Raw genomic sequence first — 15,495 nt, 5'->3', positions numbered from 1 at the left:
GGGGGGAGGTTGCAACATTTAATTTGATTGAAGCTATTGCAGCTCTTAAAGATCATCTTCAGCTTTCGGTGCAATATGCTCCGGATACATTTCATAAGCAGGTTTGAGCACAGATTAGTGTTTTCCTTCTTTGGTGGATTCTCAAAGAGCAGTCTCAGTCAGAGCTAACTTCAGCCAGTTTCCAGCCCCCCGGGAGAGGTTCCCCAGCACACTGGCTGGTGAGTGCAGTCATGGACGCATTCCCGCTGGAGCATTCAGCACAGCGGAAAGCAGGAGCTTGGCCCTCCCTTACACCGAGTGCAAAAAAGCCACATTACACCTGCCTCCTGCACCGGAGTAGCCTATTCCCCTAAGCACTGGTGATGTGCGGGACCTGACCTTCCCAAGCACCCCGTCAGAGAAGGAGTGTTATTTCCATATTGAAATGGACAGAGGTGAAAGCCAACACTTCCAGAAGGGTCCATGAGCTTTGGGTGCCTCATCTGAGCACTCAGCTTGATGCTTTAAAGGGGCTGGATTGTTTGAACATTCTGAGAGCCCCGCTGCTTTCATCCTTCTCAACATCAGGTGCTAGCTGTGCACGATGGGACCCAAACACCACACACCCAGGACTAGCGGACAAGCCATAAAATCTGTCTGTCTTTTAGAGTGTAGCTCAAGGGTACACGGTTAGTCAGTGTCTGACCCAGAGCTTGAACTCAGGAGTTCCTATCTTAGTCCCATCCATGCTTGGTCGCCCAGAGTGTGTGGCTTCTCATTCATTGTTGACACTAGCAATAAACTAATTCAAAGACTCTCTTGCTGACGAGTCAAAATGTGCCGTCTCTCCTCTGTGCCCTGATGCTTGAAGAACCAGAGGTTCCTATATTTAAAAGTGGGAACCTGAAAGTATATTCTTAAATGCAAGGGAAGTATTTTTAAAGGCTGAGACTTTTCTCCCCTGACATGCACTAACTCAAACAGCGGAACTGATGTTCACATCAGGCATGGGACTAGAGAGACAGGCCCAAAACAAGTTCTTTTTTGCAAGGAAGACCCTGCAGATAGGATCTTATTCTAGCTTTCTTCTAAGAGCTGCTAGTACAGCTGCAATAGAAACATTGACACAATTTAAAAATGACGGTATGTAAAAACTTTGAATAGAAGATAATTTGCAGAGACCTGCAGAACCAGAAAGATCAAAAGGTTTTTAAATGTGCAGTACAGCAACACTGCTTGGGTGTGCATCCATCTCTCCATCTTTTGTGGAGGAGGAGGATCAGACAAACATATAGGATGGCTACAGCTTTAAAGGAGATAAGATGTTCTGAAGTTGCCCCAGTATGCACATCCTGTCCTTAAAACTTGTTAGGTAAAGAATCGCTTCTCAGTATGGCACTGCATTCAACTCAGTCTTTAGAAAGTGCTTCTGATGTGTGGGAAACAAAGTGCCAGCAGCAACTGCCTCAGAAGATGAGGCGTACTGTGGTCTACAAACGTGTGTGGTGGAATTTTGTTTTGCACAATTGAGAGTTTGAGATGGCTCTACTCGTTCGATAATCAAAGTAACTGTGCAAAGGACTCCCGCCTCAGTGGAAGTGCGAGTGCTAAAATTGCCAGCTAGACTAGAGGGACTCACTTCAGGAAAGAGCCAAGTGTCAAGAGACCAGAACTGCTGCTTCGCTAGCCAAGATAAATGTTTAATTATAACTATACTGTGATGGTACAAACAGGGAAATATTTGGCAATGTTTGGGAGAATTAACAATTTTAGGCTTGTGTGAGATGATTCACATCAGGAAAACAACGCTGTTAGGAATTTGGATCCGCCTGCCTCTTCGTCGCAGCCTGAAATATCCTGCCCCAGTTCTAAGAGTGTAACTCTGCAGCCCTTGGATTCTCGTAGGAAATCATAGCTGCCTAACAAATTAGATGAAATCCAGAACCACACTCTGTCCACAATTTGAGGAGTTGGGGTCTTGTGTTTGGATCAATCGTATGGACGTGCCTGAGCCCAGAAGAGTTTGGACTGAGATTGGAAAGTCCTGGCATTAGTGGGATTCTAACCGCATGGTCCAGTTTGGGCCCCTCTATTCTACAGAAAAGCCCAAGAGGAACTGAAACGGTGAGTCCAAGCTGAGCTCATATCTGCATGTGCAGTGTTCACTTTTGAGCAAAGAAAGTACTGGATTTCTACTCAACCCCAGTCATGCTAATCTTACACTCAAAATGTTTGTGACGTAAGTTTTCCTCATTGCCGTCTCTACACTCTGAACATAAGAACGGCCATACTGGGTCAGACCAAAGCATGGGCGGTGGGTGAACCACTGGCTGGGGGAGGCTAGCCCCTGGCTGGCCCCGCCCCCCACCCAAGGACTCTTCCCCCGCTGGAGCCTGGAGCACCCCCATCCCCGTGACCACAGGTCTCTGCTCCCTCCACCCCTGCGGCTCTTGAGCTGCCTTGTTTCCCAGTAGGCTCCCTAGCTTCTTGGCAATCCCCACTTCATACTCAGGACTCACCTCTCCATCCTTCTGAGGTAGCCTGAAATCTCACCTTTGGCTATCTTTCCCCTTCCTCTCTCGCTGCCTTTCCCCACCCGGCCAGCTCCCTGGCTGAGGGGCCATCTTTTCTCTTCCCTGTCTGCTTGAGTAGCCAGGGGGCTACCCCTGACTTCCAACGGGAGTTCTGGCACCTCCCTGTAGCAATGGGTCTAACACACCATCTCTGTGCTTCCCAAGACCTGTCAGTGAGGACTGCTCACACTTACATTTAGCTACTATAGCCCTATCGAAAACATTACGGGGATGTTTCTTTTGCAGCAGAGGCAGCATTTTCAGCCAACTCCGAGACACCCAAACATCAGGCAGCCAGGAGAGTCAGTCAAAAATGTGAACTGATTTGTACCGTAGTGAGCCTGCCAAAATCCGGGGGTTAGACGCGAAGCCATTTTACAGCATTAACTAGAGGGGCACCTAGTGTAGGCGATTGCTGGAATGAAGCCTCCAGGCAAATTAGCTTGCTGCTGTCTGGCTGCAGTATCATTGCACGATGTGGCAATGTGTTTGGGAAGCTTGTACAGCTAATGTGATTTGTTTCTGCAGGCTTTCAAAGCTAACAGCGTGCTATGCCCCAGAGTCAGGGCTTGGCTTTACAGGAACCTGTTCCGACAAAGCCAGCCCGGCAAGGCTGGCTGCGTTGTTTTACTCAGTCATGCAAGCGTAGTCCTTCTGCATGAATCCAACTTGCTCCTCCCTCCTTCACTACTCACTAGTATGATGAGGTCATTGGCTAACAGCGAGAGAATGTCTCTCTCACCAGAGGCTGAGGGCCAGATTCTGCTCAGTTACACAGGTGCAATCCCAGGGGAGTCAGTGAGACTTGCACCTTGCACTGGGAATAGAATTTGGCCCCGAGCCTGCCGCGAACAAGTAGCTTAACCCTGGGGCACTTTGAGTGTCTGCAGTGCAGATTCACTCCTTGCCTTCTCCCGTTGGCAGGACATCCTCCCAGAATGGGCTCAGTGACCCCCTAGCCACACTGGGAGGCCAGAGCTGGCTGAAGCAGCCCAGAAAGCGAGTGAGGTGCTCCAGGCGCAAAGGTACAGAGAACTGCTGCCTGCTACCAGCAGGGGTGCTATGAAGCCCTGGCTGGAATTTAGAACTGTCCTCCCCTCCCCCCGACCCCTGGTGGAACCAGCACTATCATCTCTTCCCCTCTTGGGGTTAAGGGGGTGGATGCTCACCCCCACCCCCTCGGGGCGAATCAACCCTGCTCTGTCTTTCTGCAGAGGTCAGGGTCAGAGCCACGTAGCAAGTGTGTGGTTGTGCAGAATAACCTGGAGAAGGAGTGCGTGGACCCTTTGGGGTGTTATGTCCAGCTATGGAGTATGTACAGCTCTGTGGGAACTTCCTCCCGCTCCAGCCTCGTGAGTCAGATCGCACCAGGAGGTCTGACCACACCCGGGTGTGTGGAAATCAGACCAGCCTCCAGAGACGCACTGAGTTCCGTGTTCTTCCTACGATCATCTGTCAGCAATACTGGCCTCAACTGAGCAACTACAGCTCTGGCACAAGGGACCTGGAAGGGCTCAGGGGATGGACTTTCTATGCTGGATTTGGCCTCCCTTTTTCTGTTTGCTGCTTGAGTTCTAGGCGAAAGTTCTTACGTGATCTTTTGATTTAAGAGTTGGGTGTCGGGCAGAGGAGTTAGGTAGTTCTTTTTAAAGGAATTAGCTCACTAGACGTAGCTAGCTTCACTCCAACTTTTTTCCTATACAACCTTTCTTGAAGCCAGAATATTCCCTGCCACAACCTCCCTCCCCTGAGCCCTCCTAATACATTTTTGCTTGTTGCCTGGTTACAAGTGTGGCTGTTTCAGCCACAAGCTTTTGTGGGGCAAGGATTTAATTAAGGCCAATTTATTGCATTTTCTAAGTAAGGAAGGAGCTTCAAAAGCCAATTGTTTCCTACAGTATATTGGCCTTATAGAAATTATAGTAGTTTTACTTTTTAAAGTCTCAAACGTACTGGGGCAATATCTACATTTTCACGTTTGCGGAGTACCAAGTATTATGGTTTAAGTTTAATAAGATGCCACATACAGACCTGGGTAATAAGACCTGGGACATTTTGCTAGAAGAGCTTTCCTTATGCCTAGGTTCTAAGTCAGCGTTGTGGGTCCGATTCCCCACCACTCTGCACACCTGTACAATAGCCGCAAAGCATGAGAGCAGAATGTCAGCGGCACACAGCCACTGTGCACAGCTGTACGTGACGAGGTGCAGAGCAGCAGGGAACTGGGGCCAGTGTTTAGCTGCATGGGCACTTTATTACATCATGTACCTAAGTGTCTTTCTTTTCTTTTCTTTTTTCTGTCACATTGGAGACCCCCGTGGACAGCTGGAGCAGAGAGAGCACCTCTGTATACTTCGGCTCTTAAATCTGAGAAGGTCAATAATTCTATCTTGATTTTCCAAGGTTGTAGTCATTGGTACGTAGGCACTGCAGGACAATATGAGACTGGCACCAAATGGGACCGAATTGGCAGTGTGGGGGGGTTTCCCTTCTCACTGGTTTTATTTCTGTTTTAAGATCGCAGCGTTTCTACACTGGCGGATTTATTAAAACACACATTTTACCGTGTTTCAATCTTTGGCGTGGGACCATACTGGGTGAGAGAGTTTCACCCACCCCCCGGCCAGTGTCCGGAGGGTGGCAAAGAGGCTGACTGGGCAGCAGGAGGGTTTGAATCTCGGGGGCTGGGAAGGAGACCAAGAGGAAAGCCAGCACAGACTTCTATCTGCACACTGTGGAGGGGACCCATTTTAAGTGTCCAGTATTCACACAGTTTTGATCTAGCCGGTCCTAGACCAAACGGTGCCCCAAGTGAGGAGCGTCTTCGGCACCCCACCCGCCACATTTGTTAAACCTTTGAATACCTTATTTTTTATTGCATTTGTAGCAATAATTTCATGACTTGGATGCACGATTTGCATGCATGATTTATCTCTGTCATATAAGACTGGCGATGCCCTGCCCCTTATATACCCATGAGGTAGGGTTGCCAGGCGTCCGGTTTTCAGCCGGAATGCCTGGTTGAAAAGGGACCTAGTGGCCATTAAAAGTCCAGTCAGTAGCGCAGCAGGGCTAAGGCAGGCTCCCTGGCTCTGCACGGCTCCCAGAAGTGGCTGGGATGTCCCTGCGGCCCCTAAGTGCGGGGCGGCCAGGGAAACTCCGCACACTGCCCCCTCCCTGAGCGCTGGCTCCGCAGCTCCCATTGGCCAGAAACCTTCCATCCTTACATCTACTTCATCCCCTTTCCTGCCATGTATTTGCTAGAGCTGTGATCTCAAAAAACAGGGCTTCCATCACTTCCCTGGAGAGATTGTTCCCCAATCTTAGCGCTAACAGTCAGATTTTTCAAGATATTTAACCTAGTGTTTCCCTTTCTTAATTTCATCCTATTTCTCCCAATCACTCTCTTCTTATATCATATTTAAGCCCTTCTAATATTTGTGAATGATTCTCATGCCCACCCTTAGCTGTCGGTTAGCCAACATCTGGGTGTGTATAGCTTGGTTCTGCAAGCACTTAAGCATACAAGTAACTTTTCAGGCCCCTCACTGTTAGAACCTGACCCAAAGTCCAATGAAAATACTCCCATTGACTTTGGGCAACGAGTTTAGGCTCCAAGTCTTTCCAGCTGCACCTCAACTGTTTGTTGCTGGCACTGGTGGAATAAAAGTTGCACCTGTTTATTGATTAAAGTTTAGTTCTTTATTTGCCAGCTTAGTAGGACTGGGCAGCCGTTTTCAAATATTACAAGTCTTACAAAACTTTTGGAATAAAACATTCACAGGGAATTGTCATCCTTACTCCAGCTCTCGCTATTCTCTGCGCTCCCCCGCCTGCCTGTGTTCCTGCAATCTGCTCATGACACTGGTTTTGCCCCGGGAACAGGGCCCCAGGACCTGTTCAACTCAGTTCAGCTCATTCTCCCAGGTATCAGCACAGTGTTCCTATTGGTGCCTGTAGCGGGCTGAGCACCCGCTCCAGCCCTGAAGGGGTTGGAAAAGGCCTGCAGGGGGCTGGAGCTGGGGAAGGGAGCAAAACCCCGGCTGATTGGGGAAGTGGCTGTAGCTGGGACCACTCGGCAAACTGAGCAACAGGGCCTTGTAAGGCGGCCAGGGAAGCCAGGAGCTCAGCAGTCTCACTCTGGCTGTAGAGGGAGATGGGCCTGGCTGCAGGGAGCTAGACACAGGGTACCAGAGGGGAGCAGGGCTGGGGAAAGGCTGAGGAGCTGGGGAGCTCAAGCCTGGAAAGCCCCAGGCTGCGGCCTAGCATTGGGCCAACGGATACTGGGGGTTGCAGAGGGCAGCCCAGGGGTAGGCCAAGGCAGCAAGTCCAAACCCAACCTTGACAGTGAGGAGTAGGCTGATACTGCAGTCTGCCCCAGGGCGTGGGGCTAGACAATGACTGGCAGTAGCCCTATACTGAGGCGAGGTGGGGATAGAGGGTGAGGCTCCCTGGGGAGGGGAGACCCTAAGACTGAGGGGCTACTGCCAGGGGGCAGCGCCCCAGATAACAGGGCACCGGGTCCAGGAGGGACACGGGGGCCAAGCGTTAGCAGGACACCGGCCTGCAGAGGGCGCTCCAACGGCTGGAGAGCTAATTTCCTGAGGTGACCAGCAGGAGGCGCCGCAGGGGTGAGTCCTGCATTGTTACAGTGCCATTCTGCGGGCATGTCAAAAGCCACTTGATCCCTGGCTGAGGCAGTATAGGAGAGCTATGCAGAGACTGCACTTATACAAACAGGGTCCCCAGTCCTGTAAACACAGGCCCATGAGTAGCCCCTTGGGATTGCTCACGTGCAGGACTTGGGCAGGGAGCGCACATGAGCTGACAGCTCTGGAAAGCTGCTGCCCGGGCACAATTCAATCCCGTCTGAAGGCAGGATTAGATCAGAGCATTGAAGCACTCACAATAACTGCATTGTGCTCGTAGGGCAGGCGAGCCCTTACAGAAAAGACGCCTGCTTTGTCTGATAAATCCAATTTTTCTAAACCCGGATCATAAACAGCTCATGAGAGGCTCTAAAGGAAGCACATTTGGTCAATTTTCTGAGAATTAGATGAGTCTGTTGCTTTACACCAGTGAGGAAACCAAGCTAATGCCCACTCACCGATGCCAACATTCTGGGCTGGATTGTGCCACCTTTGCTCATGCTGAATAGCACCTTCCTCTGTTGCTAGCCCTGCTAGCTCTTTGCAGACTGAGGAGCTACTCTGTGTACCTAGGGAACACCCGCGCCTGTAAGCAGCAAGTGTCGTTAATGCCGTTTTATAGCATTCGCACCATTTCAGTCTGGTGCGATCTTGTCATTCCTGTTGCTAGCCACTTTGCTTTTTGGCAGGCAGCTTTCCAGGGGGATCCCATATTGTATTTTGCTGGTGAGAAAGGAAGTGTTGTGATGCGGATTGGAAAAGCAGCAAGGAAATAGCATGTTCAAGATGAGAAGATGCGCGTTACTTGCACTTGGTTGGTGGCAAGTTTAGGTCTTCTAGTGTGCTCAGTTCTTACTTTCGAGTTCCTTGCTGAAGAGCGTTGACTGTACAAAACAGAACTAGATACGTCCATGGAGGATAGGTCCATCACTGGCTATTAGCCAAGATGGGCAGGGACGCACCCCATGCTCTGGGTGACCCCATGGGCGGCGGGTATAACAGGCCAAGGAAGGCTCTGCCGCGGAACACTGTCCCGGGGCTGCTCTGGCAGTGGTGGGGGCAGGGAGGCTCTGGGTTCCAGCCAGCCTAGGACTTCTCTGGCCACGGGAGGGGGCTCAGGGCTCTGCTGCAGAGGGTGGGGCCTTGTGTGGAAGGGGTGGGGCCACGGGACTAGCCCGTGGGTGACCCTAAACTTCTGACTGCCAGAAGCTAGGAGGGGAAGACAGAGGTCGATCACTCCAATAGCCCTGTTCTGTACACCGCCCCCACAGTTTGGGTATGGGGTGCTGTCAGCAGACAGGATACTGGCCTTGATGGACCACTGGTCTGGCCCAATATGGCAATTCTTATATTCTTACATTTAAAATGTCCAGTATTTTACTTGTATGAAGTAAGATGCCATCCATGTTCACATCACTGCAGACACGACATTGGCAAGTATGTTTGACTTTAAAATGATTTAAGGTTTTTCATTTCTTCTTGCAATGTGACTGAAATTTCTCAGAGGAAGAAACATTGCTGTGAGCCAAGGACACAACGTCCTGGCTCCCCCACTGGTCTGCCAAGGCCAGACCTGGACCAAGGTACAAGGTTTTGGCCAGGTCTATACTAAAACTTTTGCCAGTGTAGTAATATTGGTTAGGGATGTGATTTTCTTTTTTTAAATAATTTTTTAAATTTAAATGATTAGGGAGCTGGAGCACGAGACTTGCGAGGAGAGGCTGAGGGAACTGGGCTTATTTAGGCTGCAGAAGAGAAGAGTGAGGGGGGATTTGATAGCAGCCTTCAACTACCTGAAGGGGGGTTCCAAAGAGACTGGTGGCAGATGACAGAACAAGGAGCAATGGTCTCAAGTTGCAGTGGGGGAGGTCTAGGTTGGATATTAGGAAAAACTTTTTTACTAGGAGGGCAGTGAAGCACTGGAATGGGTTCCCTAGGGAGGTGGTGGAATCTCCTTCCTTAGAGGTTTTTAAGGGCAGACTTGACAAAGCCCTGGCTGGGATGATTTAGTTGGGGTTGGTCCTGCTTTGAGCAGGGGGTTGGACTAGATATCTCCTGAGGGCCCCTCCAACCCTGTGATTCTATGATTTATACCAGCAAAAGCCCTAGTGTAGCTGCAGTTCTATTGGTGGTATATCTTATTTTATTTGGGGGACTGGAATCAACACCCTTTTGCTGGTACAAGCTGCCTCTAGGCTACATGTATAGCTGTACTGACAAGCGTTTCCTAGTGTGAACTAGGCCTTTGTGGCAGGATTCCAATTCAAATAACCCATCCAAGCTCTCCAAACACTTTAAAATAATAAAAGCAGCCTACAAAAACCAGGAATGATTAACCAAGCACACTGTTAAATTTATACCAGCTGTGTTAGTGTATTTTCCAGCTCAGTTTTGTCTAACTCTTGCTGCTGTTACGTTGCCATGGAAAACAGTTCTTTGTAACTTCCCAAACAAACTATGCAAATACACGAGACAAGGGAAGTTCCCAAAGGAATCCTCTGCAGGCTGCTTAGATCAGATTTTTTCCTCCTCATTAAATCCATTTGAAGTTAGCGTTCTCCATATTTTAGTTTTGCTGTGAAATCTCTCAGCCGGTTAAGGTTGCCACACCTTTTAGCTCATCACACTGAGTAAAGTTTCTGCTCTGGCAGATCTCTTTTCAAATCACAAGTGGCTGCTGCCTAGACAGACGCGTAGGACACAGTGTATTGTCACAGGTAATGCATTAAGACAAATCTTTGTTTCTTAGAAGCTCGTCTGCTGCAGATGCTAGTTGAGAGAGAGCTGTTCTCTCCCCACCAGTGTCACAGAAAGGCAGGCTTGTTCCAGACCAGAATGTCAGGTTTCCACAAGAAAACAGGTTTAAGCGCTGAGGGCGGTGTCACCGGTACTCACCATGGCATTGGAGCAGTTCAGCAGGCAGACCACCACCAGCAGGAACCATCGCCGCCTGTAAGTTCTGAACAGCACCGGTTTCCTCAGCTCAGCCGGCCCTGGCTTTTCCTGCAAGGTCTCAGAGTCGCCTGTTGTTTCCTCATCCATCTTCCCCTCCTCAGGACAGTCAGAGCGCCTGTCTCTGGAAGCTGTGAGAGTGGTTCTCTTGGGGGAGGCCAGGAAGCAACAGGGTGTGAGTGGCAGACCCTGGGCACATTGCTCAGGGCACAGAACCCGCTCTCCTGTCAGGCGCTCTGAATGCTGGCTGCTTTCTCCTGGGTGCAACAGCTGCACTTGGGCAAGCCTTTCCCTTCCTGCCTGGTTCAGCAGGAGGAGTGCCTGACCGGCTTATAAAGGAGTTCCTTTTTCTGCTCCCACAACCACTCCCTCCCGCACACCCCACAGGGTCCTAGTGCTGGCCTGGCTGAAGCACTCCGCTCTGCAGCCTGGAGCCGGCACAGCAAGTTCTGTCGGGCAAAGTCTGCAAAGCCAAGCGCAAACAGAGCGCTGCACTCCTCAGCAGCAGTGCAAGGGAGCGAGGCCTGCAACTGGCAGGGGGGGTAACGCAGGCCTTCGACCTGCACCACATCAGCGCCGCAAGCTAAGCATCGCTCCCCCTCATCCTCCACAGCGGATTGATTTGTACTTTGGGGGGCTCTGCCGTTTCGTGGCTGTGGGCCTCCTCTCCCGCCCGCTCCTGGCCTTCCCTGCGCTGTTCCTGAACAGCCTCAGGCCGGGGCTATAAAAGGGGGCGTGCTGCTCTGCCCACCTGGGCCCCGTCCTCCTGCTGCTGCAGACGGATCAGAAACCTCGCTGGGTGGCTCTGACTCATTCCAGAGGGTTTTATGTTTATACCTGTACTAGCCCGGATCCACGGATCCAAAAGGGAATCGGCCAGGATTTAAGAGGCTTCAGACACCCATGTTGGGTGCCTGGTTTGCTTGGGAAGCAGGGAGAGATTCTCCAGCTTGCTGCGCCACACCCAGACTCACAGCACCTCCACCCCGAGAGCTCCTCAGGGGCAGTAAAACCTGCTCACAGCCTTGCTTCTCCGGCTTTAGCTGCCAAGCCCTCTGGTTTCAAGCCTAAAGGACCTGAGCGTATGGCTAAGCCTGCCGCAGCCGCAGCTCCAGTGCTTAAAGTGGGGCTCATGAGAGGTTGTAGACCTAGTTTAAAAAAAAAACTACAAATCAAGTCAGGGCACCCAGTATCCTATTAAAGCTGCTCCTGTGCATGTGAGAGCCTCTCTCGCGTTCTTCAGCACTGCCCAGCTCCCTCGGGAGCTAAAACACAGTGCAAGAGATTACGCAAGGTACTGAGCTCCGTTAGCAGGGAAAAGGCCAAGATCATGGTACTGCCAGATCCGCGGCCATCAGCACTGATCGCTTAGCATGGCAGGAGCCTGCAGGGGGCGGCCCCTGTTAGCAGAGCCCATCTGCACACCCGGACACCCTCAGATCCATGCTGAAACCTCCTCCTTCCCCCAAACCAAAGGGTCAGTGATAGCAAAGCCCCAACGGAGGGTCATACCCCAAATGGAACAAGCATATTGGTTCCAAAAATGGTGGCCAAAAAAGAGGCCGGAGACAACTTCAGACTCCCTGGCACTGTCCGCTTCCCCCTTCCAGCGGTGGCCCAGGTACATCAGTCAGATCCAGAGGTGGGTCTGTACATGGATTTGAAAGCACCTCTGGTCAGGGATCCTCAGGGGAAAAACGTCAAGGGACTAAGGAAAACTGAGGGCTCAGGTTGTCCCACTTCTCCACTGGGAAAGTAAAAGAGAATCTCCTCCCAGAGTTCCCCTGCATCAGTGACCGGCACATGGGCAGTCATGCCTAGTGGTCAGAGCAGGACTGGGAGCCAAGGAGTCACAGCTGATGTCAGAGGCCACATGCCAGAGCCAAGGGTCAGTGCTGAAGCCAGGAGTCAGGACTGGGAGCCGAGGATCAGGACCAGATTACCTGCGGCGAGGCACAGCAGGAGCATGGCTGGGAACAAGCAAGCAGAGGAGCTGTTGCAGCCGTGGGTGAGTGCTTGGAGCAGCCATTGGGTTTGAGAGCTGGTCTGGTGACTCTTCCAACCACTCAGGCACTGGAGCCAACTACAGGCCCGCAGTGCTCGTTAAGTACCCGGGAGACAGTGGCGCTGAAACCGGGGAGGCCAAGGGGGAGCCATAGCCCTCCCGCTTCTTGAAAGTGGATGGACGTGGCCTGTCCAGTTTTTGCCGGGGGGTGGACCCCACCCCCATCCCCTCTTCTTCCCCCCCCCGAGGCCCCACCCTCCAGCCAGGCCAGCGTGGAGCCTGGCCGGGGAGCCCGGGCAGTTGTGGGAGCCGCACGGACCCTCCACCTGCTGGGGGGCTGGAAGCAGTCCCCAGCCCGTGTCCCGCCTGAGCAGGTGGAGGGTCCGCGACTCCATTCCGAGTCATGACAGCTGCTTGCACGGCTCTGAAACCAACCAGGCTCTGGTTGGGGGGCCTTTGGAGCTGCAGCTGGCCAGGGTAAGAGCAGCGCAGGAGCCGCGGACCCTTCACTTGCCCTGGGTGGGGGAGTCTGGGGGCTGCTCTTGGACCCCCTGCACCGCAGGCAGGTTGAGGGTCCGCCGCGGTTCCCCACAGCTGCCCGCATGGCTCTTACGGCTGGGCTGAGGGTCCCTGGCCAGAACCAGGTTGGGGAGAGCCACGCGGGCAGATGTGGGGAGCCCGGGTCCCTCCATCTGCCCTGGGGTCTCCAGGGGAAGAGGAGGGGTGGGGGCGGGGCCTCGGGGGACAGGGCCCATCCCGCTTTTGGGAAGGCTCCAGTTCCCTTGCCTGGAAACTGCCTCTGCTGCAGGCCCTGATTCCCGACATCCAGTCGTTATGCGTATCTAGGGTGACCAGATGTCCCGATTTTATAGGGACAGTCCAGTCATGATTTTTGGGTCTATTTCTTATACAGGCTCCTATTACCCCCACCCCTGTCCAGATTTTTCACATTTGCTGTCTGTCACCCTATGCGTGTCTAAGGGGCTTATCAGTTGTGCAAAGAAGGAGGCTACAAACAAGCCTAGAAATCCCCCGGTCAGAGCAATAGATCACATTCCGCAAGCGCAACGGCTGCGTCCCTGGCGTGGCATGGCGGGATTTTGGAAACACGCAGCGCTGCGACCTGCAGCTCTAGCCACGCTCTCAGAGGGCACTAGAGCTAGCATCCCCGCTGGCGGCTCAGAGTGGTAAGGCAGGGCTACTATCTATTCAGTGAGCACTCAGCACTGCTGGAATGGTGCAGAGGGTGATTTCACAGGAAGATTTGAACCCACAACTTGCACTGCCCTTTGTGGATGTTCTTTAAAATGCAATTTTCTACTCAGATGGTTTTTAAAAGCTTTTGCCTGTTAGCTTCTTAAATGTCTGGGAAATTCAGGGCTGCCCAGAGGATTCAGGGGGCCTGGGGTCTTTGGCGGCGCGGGGTCCTTCTGCTCCGGGTCTTCGGGGCACATCAGCGGTGGATCCCAGAGCGAGTGAAGGATCCGCCACCAAATTGCCGCTGAAGACCCAGAGCGGAAGAAGCCCTCGCTGCCGAATTGCCGACGGAACTCCTTTAGAAGCTCTGGGTCTTCGGCAGCGGGTCCTTCACCTGCTCCGGGTGTGTTTGGCGGCACTGAAGGACCCGCCGAAAACTCTCATGGGGGGGCCCTGTGGGGCCCGGGACCTGGGGCAAATTGCAACAAATCTTGTACAGAGCATGTCATGTAAGGTGTCAATAGAAAACTTATGATTTGCTAAGTATGATTATCTTGTTTATATGCAGGTATCATCTTTGTATCTGAAGTTATGAATATTGCCTACTGGTATCTTAAACGTCTGTTGTATTCCTGTGTGAAGCCCTCCCAGATACATTTATGTTAGGGCTAGGCAGTTAAGTGTTGATGGCCCATCAAGGACATTCCACTCTCACAGTGGGCCATTGAAAAAACTCATCCCACCCTGATAGCTCTTCCTGGGGATGCCTCAGACAGCGAGGAGCCAATGGCCGGGCCCCTGTGATTCAGCAAAACATGTTGGGGCAGGTGATATGCTCCTGTAACCCTGGACTCCACCTTGGGCCAGTGACTTTCCATATACAGGGGCTGTGGGCTTTGTTTGGGACAGAACATTTCCATGCACAGGACAGAGGATCTAAAAGATCACAGAGACACTCCATTTTGCTGCCTTCCTGCTCTAATTCTCTGGAATGTGGATTTACCACAAAAAGGATCATCTTGAACTATGGACTGAGGACCTTCCTATCTTGTAGAAGTCACCAGAGAAACGATACAAGCCAGCTCTCTAGGCCATCACTGCTACGCACCCGATATAAGGATGTTGCAATCATTTGTATGTATATGATCTATTAGCCATTTAGAACTCTCTTCTTTTCTGTTTTTAAGAAACCTTTAGTGAGTTTACGGAGGATTAGCTGACAGTGTGATATTTGGGTAAGATCTGAGCTTCATGTTCACCTGGGGATACGTGTCTGATCCTTTGAGATTAGCAGAACCTTGCATATGGTGAAATGGGTTTTCACTAGCCTCTCACTATATTAGATCTGTTTGTTGGGATGGGAGCTGAAATGCCTAACAGGGACTGTGTTTGGCTTCTGGTTAACCAGTGTGGTACTGCAGAAGCTCTCTTGTTACTGGCTTGGTGAATATAATTATTTGGGATTGTCTGTCCTAATTCTTGCAGTCTGCCCCGAGTGTGGCATTCTCAGTGTGGCCCATCCAGGCACTTGGTTACACCTTCTGATCACAGGCATCAGTTGATTAGTCAGTGACCAGACAAGCAACCTGACTGCTTCACTCATTCCATAATCTCCTGCTTGTGACACTTGGCGGCTTTAGATAAAAACCAATCTCTGCTGGATTGATGAAGGAATCGCTCCATTTGCTGCATCCCATCTGAAGAATTCCCTTCGCTTTTGATTGTCCATTTTTCAGGAGGGATGGTTGTGCGATTAAAGGCCTGTCTGGTCAAAATGTAGGGAGCGATGTGCTTCATGGTTTTCAGTGGCATAGTGAAACAAGACGTCACCGTTGTTTGTCTCATCACAAGTAAAGCAGTTGCTGTACTGCTGTGTATTTCCACCCCTCTTGTTTGGTGAATACCCGAGTATAGATGCCTGTCTATAGACCCTTTTCTGATCAACAGTAACATTGCAGGGGATACAGAGGAGCTTCCCTCCACTGCTGTGTAAATCTCCTGCTGGATACTGCTTTTCACAAGCTGCTGCAGACACTGTTTTACCATTTTTTTTAGACACATCCATTTTCTGGATTGGTTTGGGCGGAAATAGACCGTGATGAGCGTCTGCCTCTGGCTGAATTTTTTGGGGAAAGATTCT

The 15,495-nt window shown here is 51.4% G+C and overlaps 1 protein-coding gene across 1 annotated transcript in view; it reads right to left on the bottom strand.

Annotated features, from left to right (window-relative positions):
* Window positions 1-10,492, bottom strand: part of SLC49A3 (solute carrier family 49 member 3) — a 28,264-nt gene extending 17,772 nt beyond the window's left edge. Inside the window, exon 1 of the mRNA XM_045021786.1 lies at window positions 10,097-10,492. Within this exon, the coding sequence (XP_044877721.1) occupies window positions 10,097-10,243 (147 nt within the window). The 5' untranslated portion in view covers window positions 10,244-10,492. The remainder of the gene's footprint in view (window positions 1-10,096) is intronic.
* Window positions 10,493-15,495: the final 5,003 nt, after the last annotated feature.

This window comes from Mauremys mutica, chromosome 6, assembly GCF_020497125.1.
Source record: "Mauremys mutica isolate MM-2020 ecotype Southern chromosome 6, ASM2049712v1, whole genome shotgun sequence".
NCBI lineage: Eukaryota > Metazoa > Chordata > Testudines > Geoemydidae > Mauremys > Mauremys mutica.
Note: the sequence above shows the minus strand (reverse complement) of the source record. Positions and strands in the feature narration are given on the sequence as shown.